Source organism: Lathyrus oleraceus, chromosome 3 (assembly GCF_024323335.1).
Source record: "Lathyrus oleraceus cultivar Zhongwan6 chromosome 3, CAAS_Psat_ZW6_1.0, whole genome shotgun sequence".
In the NCBI taxonomy this organism is placed as follows: domain Eukaryota; kingdom Viridiplantae; phylum Streptophyta; class Magnoliopsida; order Fabales; family Fabaceae; genus Lathyrus; species Lathyrus oleraceus.
In genome coordinates, this window is record NC_066581.1 from 304203180 (window position 1) to 304214043 (window position 10864).

The following is a 10864-nucleotide window of genomic DNA, read 5'->3' on the forward strand; positions in this document are numbered from 1 at the left end:
TTTAATTTGTAATATAATATAATATTAAAAAAAAAGATTATATCTATTAAAAAAATTATTACACCAGATGAGATTGAGGTTGGAATATCCAATAAAATTGGATCCAACCTATTTAGAATTTAATTTTTTATCTTGATAGAGATTATGATAGATAAAGAGTGGATTAAATTTTAATTTAAAAAAGATGAGAACAGACGCTATCATGTCTAATTTAATCTTTTTAAAAAATAATAATATTAAATAATATAAAAAGAAGGAATTAAGAAAATATTCATTTAATATAAAGTACAGAAACAAAGGTTAAAAAGATACTAGAACCTTACAAATAAAAGGTTAAATAGAAGGTTTAATTAATGATTTTTTTATCTCTTTATTCATATTCATACGAGGTTTTAAATTCATTGTATTAAAAGTCAGAGATTTAATAATTTAAGAGTTGTGATTGACTGATAATAAAATTATTGTTACATATAATGTATTTAAATTAAATCCTTTATATTTTAAAATATAAACGCATCATAAATTTTAAATATCAATAGTATAAACTTTTATAATATGATGATAATATTATTATACAATATTTTTAATAAAACTTGCTTTTATAATTTTGACCAAACCTTTAAATCTTTAATAATTTTTCAAATTTATTTCCTCACCTTCAATGTATTATATTTCAGATTTAATATTACTTTTTAGACTTATATGTTAATTCTTTAAAATATATTGTGTTAATTGTATTTTGTCTAATTGATAATAGAATTATTTTGTTAAATTCACCAACAAATAGACAAAAAAGAATATGTTTTAAAGTGTTAAAGATTAATATAAATATTTTTTAAAATAAAAAGAATTAAATGAATCCAAAACATTAAACCTATATTTTATTATAAACTTCTCAATATATCTTTTTATTCTTTTGGTATCTTATCTCCAACTTATTCCTCTATTGATAAGGATGAAAATTTTCAATCCATCAAATAGAACAATTAAAAATACATCACCCAATGATAATTCCTAGCGTAAAAATACATTAGATATATCACTCCCAACTCAAAAATAAATCTTAATTTCTTCTCCTTTTTTGTTGGTGAGTCAAAACTAATTATTTTATGTTCTAAAATAATTATGATATATTCTAAAAAAGGTTAAAGGTAGTGAACTATCCATGTAAAAAAATATTACATTTACATTCAATCAAAATATTTTATATTGATAAATTATATGTATTTTAAAAATAAAAGTGTGATGTAACGGAATACATGAGTCTTATTGGTTGACCGTGTAAAAATATATTATACTGTCAGTACATATTTTTTTTTCTCATTCTAAAATTATTTGTTTTAAAATAAATATTATATTTTAATTTCTAATTCTAATATTTACCTTTTAAATTTTTGAAGTATATTATTTTTTAGATGTAATGTATCTAACCTATGTAATAGTAAAGATACATTGTTTATTTAAGTAACATAAAAAAATTATATAGACGATTAGAGGAAATATTTTTATGTTTTTTAATCAATTCCTAAAATATGAAATTTTAATGGAATTTTCTTTTAATAATATATTTTGACAATACAGTATTAAATATATAAAATATAAAAATATGCCGACGTCATTAAATATTCCTCATTTCATTTTTAACGTTTTCCTGAACCGGATCAAACCGGTTCAGTTTTACCGGTTTTAACGGACAGACCAAACCGGTTTGACAACTTTGGAGTATACTATTATTTATAACGCTCTGACATTGAATTTACTCACTCCTTTCACTCTTTCTATTCCCAAAGTTTCACTATCAAATAAAATTTTAAAAAATTAAAAAAAAACAACTCACAACTTAATATAAAAAGCTCTTTTTTTTTTTCTTCTTCTTCATTTTAAGGTTTAAACGCTTATAGTCTCACTCTCACCAAACCTTCATCGATTCTTCCGCTTTTTCACCGATCGCATCATCCAGATCCAGGTAAACAAACACTTACTCAGTTATCTTCTTAATTTTTTGATAATCTAATTAAAAAAGTTATTTTTATTTTCATGATTTTATTATTGATTGTATCGATCCATTTATTTTCATAAATGATGAATAAATGATGTTAGAGTGTTGATTTTATTCCAAAGTTTAGGTTTTTTATTTTATTTTTTATATTTCATTTGTTGCAGATCAAATGGCAACTACGGCTCTTTTGCGTTTTACACCCACCTCTGGTAAAACTAACAGCCATGCAATTCCATTTTCATCACCATTATCATCGTCATCACCTCAGTTGAATAACCGTTCTGTTTATCTCACCAAACCAACCCATTTGCCTCAAAGATTGAAACTTTCATTTGCTGCTGGAGGTGATGGAGGTGATGGGGTTGGCCGTGGTGGTAGTAGTGGTGGAGGTGGTGGAGGTGAAAATTGGGGTGGTGCTGATAAGGATGATGGAAATTCAAATTCCAAAGATTCATCTTTTGGGATTTTGGGTTTGTTTCTGAATGGTTGGAGATCAAGGGTTGCTGCTGATCCACAATTTCCTTTCAAGGTTTTGATGGAAGAGTTGGTTGGTGTTACTGCATGTGTTTTAGGTGATATGGCTTCAAGGCCTAATTTCGGTTTGAATGAACTCGACTTTGTTTTTTCAACTCTTGTTGTTGGTGCTATTCTCAATTTCACACTCATGTATCTGTTAGCACCATCGTTAGGATCTGCTTCAGCTACTTTGCCTGCAATCTTTGCATCTTGTCCTAAGAGTCACATGTTTGAACCTGGTGCTTTTAGTTTATTGGATAGGTTAGGTACTTTGGTCTACAAAGGAACCATTTTTTCTGCAGTTGGATTCGGTGCTGGTCTTGCTGGAACTGCGCTTTCAAATGGGTTGATTAAGTTGAGGAAGAAGATGGATCCAACCTTTGAAACACCGAACAAAGCACCACCTACTTTACTCAACTCTCTCACTTGGGCTGCTCATATGGGTCTCAGCAGCAACTTGAGGTACCAAACACTTAACGGGGCCGAGTTCATGTTGGAGAGAGGTCTTAATCCTTTGGTGTTCAAGGCTTCCGTGTTGGTGCTTAGGGTTGCGAACAATGTTCTTGGAGGAATGTCTTTTGTGGTTTTGGCAAGGTTGACAGGAGCGCAAAGTTCCGGTGTAAAGAAGCCGTCAGAATTGGAGGTTGGATTAGTTGAGAAAGCTGAAAGGGAAAGGGAAGAAGAGGCTTTGGAGAGTAGCAACCAAACAACAGCAACAAAGTGAAGTAGCATCACTTGATTTGGTTTTATCTATTGCTTTGACCAAGGTTGTTGGATAGATGACTGCTTTTTTAGTTTTTCTGAATTTTCTATAGATTTTCCTAGTGTCAAAAACTTTGGAAGCAACAAATAAGAACGAATGGTACAAATTTCAGGCAGGATTTTATGCTATGTTGCTGAAAATAACAAGCTGAAACAAGGTGACAAATTAGTTTGGCCATGTATTGGATTTTGGACCCCCACCGTTGTTAAATTAAAATGCTATGTCTACTGTTTTTTGTTTCTATTGTCTCAGTTGGTTTTTGTTGTCTTTTTCTAGATCAGTTATTATTTTGTCATTGTAAAAGTATCACAAATCTAGTTTGGAGTGTTGGCTAAATAAAATCATATGCAATATATTGGTATCAAATTGTGCAATTTTAATATTTTGGTGTATTTTGTTTTTTACTCGAGTATTTTTATGATATTAGAACTTTTTGTTGGCTTAATTTTTGAAATAAATTTTAACTGTTTCATTCAGAAAACAAAAAGAGTTGAAGAGTTTATAGGATATACATTGATATTGTAACGAGAATATCACTGATATAGTTTGGTCCTTGTAATTTTTTTTTGTTTTATATTTTATTTTGTGTTGGTTTTAGTCCCTAAAATAATTAAAATCCGCAAATTTCTTGTTGATTTTCCAGTGAATTTTATCATTAGGGACTAAATATATATATATATATATATATATATATATATATATATATATATATATATATATATATATATATAAACACATAATAGATGATAATTATCATCCTTTTTCTAAAAATAAAGAAAAACGAGAGACCTAGAATGAAAGTATTCATCTATGTTCCTTTCTACATTCCATTCCGTTTTGTTTTATGCAAAAAAAACACGCTCTTGGTCTTTTAAAAACACCTTCCATCTAACTATATATATCAATGGTGTTCTTAACTAGGCCTGCCATTTACATGTCATTCATTTTTTTACTAAAAATTTAGTTTTGGTTTCATGTTGGAAGCAAGCTACCTTTGATTCTGAAGGTGATTTTTACTGTAATATTTTTAAAAAACATTTTTTTAAAAATACAAAGAATTTTTTTTTAAACAAAAACAAACGGACCATTTATCTAAGCGAGATCTTCCCGTACCTCTAATTATTTGATCTCTCTTCATTTAATTCTCTAATTATTTGATCTCTCTTCATTTAATTGATCTCATTACAACAGAATTTAAAAATATTCTCTTTAGGGAAAAAGCTATTCTCCACCTATTCAAGCCCCTCCTTGTGGGGAAAAGCTAATCGTGATAGCATAATTCAATGCTTTTACATAAAAATGCAACACTATTTTGAGAGTCCACTCTTCAACATACTTTTACTTGTATCAATGAAAGAGGGCATGTTTAACTTAGTTTTGATTTTTTAGTTTTTAAATACTATTTTGTAAATCACTTTCCAAAAATTTATGAAATTTTGTTTGGCAGTCTTGTTTTTGAAAATAGATTTAGAAATGAAAAAATAAAAAAACTTGGATAAAATTCCTTTGCTATTATCAACTTGCGAACAAATTTAAAAGGTAAGTTATCATTTTTCTGCAGCAAACATTTCCTTTTCATAATTTATTTTTTAAGAAGCAAATTCTATTAATAATAAAAGACAAATTCAAAATACACGATATACTTCGCAAAAAGTACCATAAGTACATTTTCTGCAATATATTGCAGGAAAGCAAATTGCCGACCAATTACTAGTATTACTATACATCATTTATTTGATTTTTATAAGTACTTTTAGAAGGAAAAAAAAAGTCCTAAATCTTCAATAAAACAAACACAAAGCAAACATCATACTCAGGGTTCTGCTAAATAAACAAATAAGACCAAGAAAAGGAAGAGAAAAAAAAGAGAATAATACATGGTCCATTTTTCAATAGTTTTAAACTATAAAACAAAGTTAAATCATGTGTAAAACCTTATATACAAGTTAAACACTAAAATATTACACATGGACAAGTTCTGAATTAAAACTTGGTCACGCAGAGTATATTCTCCCTTCTTCGTGTGGAACTTCCACTTGTCATTTGCTGTTTCTAGTTTCTTTCTTCATTGAGAATCTCTTCAAATTTGTGCAACCATACCTTGAGAGATTGAACTAAAGAAGTGTATGTTGCAGGAACACTAATCAAAGACCAAGCAGGAATTGGAGCATAAAATGTCTTATCTAACAGCCTCTGGCGCAGAATTACAGTATGGTGTGTGTAAGCAAACCAATCTAGTGAATGTTAGGCATAAAGTAGCAAAACCGATACCTATGATAAGGCCACAAGTGCTTTTCCGTTTATCCAAACTAAGCGACCTCTTAACTACACTGCCAAAGCTAGGGATTAATCCCCCACAGGCAAGAACCATAATGTGATCAAGACCACTATAATCAATACCACTTAGAATAGCTCCAATTGCAGATATCGGACCCATGAATCCAATTATGGCAGCTGCTGCAAGAGAACCATGCCAGCTATCAGTGGCTCCAAATATACAGCTAGCCACAGCTGCACCTCGAGGAAGCCCGTGTAAAGAGACTGGAAGAACCATATGACGACCAAGTCCATATGCCTTTGGTGCAGCAACTCCCAATGCAAGTCCTTCAGCCAGAGCGTGAAAAGCAACTGCACCACATGATATGAATGATTGAAGGGTGTGAATACTGAGTGGGAAGCCAGTGATTGTAGGTAAGGTATGGGCTGAGGTTTTTTTTGAAGCAGCAAGCTTCAATACACCAGAAGAAGACATGTGGATTAAAGCGGCTCCCATTGCAAGGAGAGAAGTGACAGGAATAAGTCCCAATTTTGAAGACAAAATAAGCTGCAAGGGTCGCCATGCACCAAGGACAAAGGCAATACCGCAAGCAGTGCCCATGAGAAGAGCGTGCTTGAGATGAAAAGCAAGAGCAAATGCAACCAGCAAAATCCCGCCAAGGAACGGACCAAGTCCAAAAAGTAATGAAACAAAGAAGCCAGAAGCATCCTCAGAGCTACAACAAATAAATCATCAGTCAGAGGGAAAACTAAACATTATCTGTCAAAGAAACAAACCCAAACAACAAAATACAACTGATAATACAATATAAACATACTTGCACGCACACACACAAACTCACTTGTAATCATGGGTGAAGTTCTCAAAGAAGGTGCTGAGAGCTTCCATAAATGCTACAGAAAGGGTTGCAGCTGACGCAACCTGCGAAGGTGAAGCTTCCTATAACCAAAAAGAAAGAGAAAATGATTTAGGTATATATAGAAAGACAACTCTACAAAAGATAAACAGAAGATAATAGTGTATAAATGTATGTGTGCCTCAAGGAGATGAAGTCTTGCAAATTCCGTGAAGAGAAGGATTATATAATAGGTTAACCTCCCTCCACAAAGAAAAAGACACATTTCATGCTCAGAATATAAAGGTTATTCATATGTTATGTTAGTTCTTAACGGGTTGAGCTGGATAGTACATGGCCTAGATTATTAATATATAAAAATAAAAAGGAGCATTAGGCTAGTGTTGTCACAATCATATCATATCATTTTATCAATTATTTGGGGTTTCTATTCTTCTGATTCCATCTTATAATTTCAACATGTTATCCAAGTGGTCAGCAATTTAATCCTTGACATCCCAATTGTCAACAATTCAATTTCAACACACAGTAAAGTGGTTTAAAAAAAACACTGTTAACACATTAAGCGAAAAGAAGATTTGCTTTGGAAGAATGGTAAAAGATATAAACGATACATAGCCTTTCTTTAATAGCTTACGCTTTAAGGACTTGATTCTCTCAACAACAAAAAAGAAGTAAAATAGTGAAGATACAAAAATAAACTTTTACATCTAGAAAATGCTATTGTAAACAAACATAACATAATATTGTTGGTGTAAGATTATAAAGGTAAATAACCTTGAATGCATCAGGGAGTACTTCAGCAATAACCATCCAAATCATGCATCCAGCAGCAAATCCCGTACAAAAAGGAAGAAACTTGCTGAATGCATCCGCACAAATGAAAGAAGGAACAGCTACAATTGGCTGCATTAACATTAAGAGTGAGATATTAAGAGGCTACAGTCAAAAACATCGATGATTTTATTAAACAAAATAACTACATTGGGCTAAAGAATTGCTATCCTTCTATATGCTTACTTATCTTTTCTGAATTCAACAAGGAAAACAAACCAAGACCCAACAACTAGAAGTGTGTCTAGGCCAGTGTTTGTGTCTGCAACATATAGTCATACAAAAATAGACCTATTAACAATATTAATTAGGCTAGACTAGCTTAAAGTTAAAAGTTTCGTCATTAAAAAAGAAACCTATATTAGGTATGTACTGCCAATGCAACTTCACATTATAAGAAATTTCCCCATGGATGTGATTCCATTACATACAGGATTATTAATAACTCAAAGACACTACCAAATCTTTGATTGTCCATGTGATATCATAGTACATAGAGAGATTTGTCCCCTTAGAACGAATGATATAGCCAATTAATGAAAAACATAGCTACAAATACTACTACAATTATTTTATTATGATTTTCTCTTGATTTAGGGTATAGTCAATGTATTCCTATAAATGGGGATTAGGGTTTAGTCCTTTGTATCAAGTCAGCATTCAACAGAGGTTTGGGGTTCAACCCTGCCCTCAACATGATATTAACTACACTAATATTCACCATTAAAAAAAGATAAAATATATAGCTAAATAGAGTGAAACGAACACAAGCTATCTAATCATAACCTTGTTCCCATGGATAATGTGAGCATGGGCACGAGGCTTACAATGAGTGGCCGATGGTATAATTAAGATTTGTATAAAATAGAAAAAGGAAAGTCTTCAAAGTGATGTGCCAAATAAAGTCAGAATAATATTCTTTTTAACAATGTAGGATTACTAAAACATAAATTAGAGTTTACCTGCGGTAAAGATGTAATTACGCTCCATAACATAGCATTCTGTGGAGAAACACCCCTTGATGCAAGCACCATACTCACAGCTAATCCCTCTGGTATGTTGTGCACCGCAATAGCCAAGGTTACCAACAAGCCTTGACTAAAACCCTTTGAGCCTGCAAAGGAGACCCCAACCCCAGATCCCTCTCCAAAAGAATGAAGAGTCATTATTCCAATAACAAGAACAACTTTGGTTGCATCAGCACCTTTTAAATCCAACATGCTTACTTCCCCATATTGCTCAAGAAACTGAAATCCATGCAAGACAAAAATGAGAATACTATAAATCTAAAATATACTCTACTAGTAAAATTTGAAAATTACCCAACAAAAATGCATCCTGAAAAAAATAGTGAGAGACAAGGTCATATACATGATACTTTTAGTAACTGATTAGTTCATCAATTTTGCTAACATTCCTGTTCCTTGAGTAGATTGGTTTGAAATTTCACCAAAAATCAATATGAATGACTTGCACAATGCACATGAGATGTGAATAAGAAAACCCTTAGTTTTTATTTTTTTGACAAAAAATCACCAAGGATTTAGAGATTATTCATATCAATAGTGTAGTATCAAAACATCACAAGGCTATAACAAAGGAGAAAGAATGGCAGACAGAGAACAAGAGTAATCATTATCACCTTTTTACATAGCCAAATAAAGATTCCACCAGCTAGAATTCCAGTAACAACCCAGCTTCCAGAACCATACTCCTGCCCTTCCTGTATTAAATCAAAACTTGCAGCCAACATTACACCTGCAGCCATTCCGTTACATAACCCGGCCCATTGTGGATCAAGTTCTACAAAGAAGAAGGGAACTGCACCTAAACCAGTGGCAGCTGCCATTGCCAATGTAAATAACGCAACCGTTGAGACCGAAACTCTATTGCTTCCACCCTTCTTATTACCCACCACATTATTTCCATTCTCAACCTTATAGGCATTCTCTACACCAGTACCATCAATTACAACAGATCCAACATCCTTATGTGGAGCCGCTCTTACCTTACTACGCAAAACCTCATTTTCCAATTCCGCATTCGAAGTTACAATCACAAGAAAGCTCAACAGTATAAACAACAAGGAAACACCTAATCTTAACTTCAGATTTGGAGCCATGTGCAATATATCCCTCAAAACGAAGGAACACTTTCTCTATGCCACCAGCCCCAAATCAAAAATACCCAGAAACTACAACTCCATTAGCTTCTATTAAATCAGATTAAATCAAGAAGTCTTTGTTTGTTGATATCAAATTTCAGAAAAATGTCAGTCCAATCAAATCCAATGAATTTATGAATTAGCATATGATATAAAGTCTGATGTACCTCATGAACAACCTAGCTGCAGCTGATAAAGAAAAGAGCAAAGAATTATGGAAGACCAATGAATAAAATAAAATACAAAAGATAAATACATACAAAATAAAATATACAATTTCAATTATAGGTACACAAATAAACAATTACAATTACAATAACCTAACAGATTGTTGAAGGATGAACTAAGAATACCCAAAAACCCAATTAAACCCCAAAATTGAGAAAAAAGTATAAGCATTGTGATATTTAAAAGAAAAATTGAAAATTGAAAGAGGTGAAGGGAAAGATTGCTTACTTGATTGCGGGATCGTTTGAAATTGGGGATTAGAGAACGAAAGAAAAGGAGAAGACTTTGAAAACCCTAATTGGATTATATTTAATTGGAAAGATAAGAAATTTAGCACACAATGAAAATTTGGGAACCAAAACCAGCGACTTAGCGCACGCAGAAAACGTTCAATTCAATGTGACCATACATATATTTGCCAATAAATAAATCATATAATTTATCACAAAAAAAAATACCATTTACAAATATTTTACTCCTTCTATTAATTTTAAGATCTCTTTTTTATGGAAAAGAAATTTATTCTTATTTATTGGTGTTTGTAAAATTTAATTAGTGTGTGAATTTTGTCAATAGTTGTAAATAGGTGAATAATGGTTGATATCATTTTAATTCTTTATTTCTAAAAAAAAATATTCAAAAATAAAAAACAGTTATGTTTTCAATAATATCTTAACTATTTATTGTAGAGGTGAATGAAAGGCAATAACTAGTATTTAAGAATAATAAAGATTTTTGGTAGGATACTATTAAAATGGAATAATTGTGCAGTTTTTTTATTTTAATATAGACATCACTTTAAATTTTCTTACACTTTGTGATTCCATTTCTTTGGATACTAGGAATAACTTTATAAAAAAAAAATAAGTTTAATTTATTTTATAGGTTTATTTTCTTTTGAGTAGATTTTGGTCTAGTCTCACAATTTTTATGCATTTTTTCTATTTTAATATATTGTTGTTTAAGAAAAATAAAAATATATATTAGAATCGAGTTTGCAATTGTCTAATATGTATAAATTTATTATTGTCTAATATTTTTAAAAAAGAGATTTTTAAAAAAGAAAAAAAATAAAGAAAGAGATTACAAGAATCTGTTTAAAATACACGTGATAAGATTTACACAAAAGATTTTATAAAAAATTTAAATTATTAATTTATATCTATTTAATTCAATTATCACATATCAATTAATCTATCTCATTCACCTAAAAAATACTTAATTAT

General features: G+C 30.8%; 2 protein-coding genes across 2 annotated transcripts; one reads left to right on the forward strand and one right to left on the reverse strand.

The window, feature by feature from the left end:
* Positions 1 to 1767: 1767 nt before the first annotated feature.
* On the forward strand, positions 1768 to 3644 carry LOC127127263 (protein RETICULATA-RELATED 2, chloroplastic). The gene is made up of 2 exons (XM_051056404.1): positions 1768 to 1966; positions 2164 to 3644. Exon 2 carries the CDS (start codon positions 2169 to 2171, stop codon positions 3237 to 3239), a length of 1071 nt encoding a protein of 356 aa, XP_050912361.1. The 5' UTR covers positions 1768 to 1966; positions 2164 to 2168; the 3' UTR covers positions 3240 to 3644.
* A 1499-nt stretch (positions 3645 to 5143) lies between these two features.
* On the reverse strand, positions 5144 to 10048 carry LOC127127264 (putative zinc transporter At3g08650). Its single transcript, XM_051056406.1, has 6 exons — positions 9867 to 10048; positions 8889 to 9599; positions 8209 to 8493; positions 7190 to 7318; positions 6398 to 6495; positions 5144 to 6271 (listed from the first exon to the last, which is right to left on the reverse strand). The coding sequence occupies exons 2-6, from the start codon at positions 9366 to 9368 to the stop codon at positions 5458 to 5460; spliced, it is 1806 nt and encodes a 601-aa protein (XP_050912363.1). The 5' UTR covers positions 9369 to 9599; positions 9867 to 10048; the 3' UTR covers positions 5144 to 5457.
* Between the last annotated feature and the right edge of the window lie 816 nt (positions 10049 to 10864).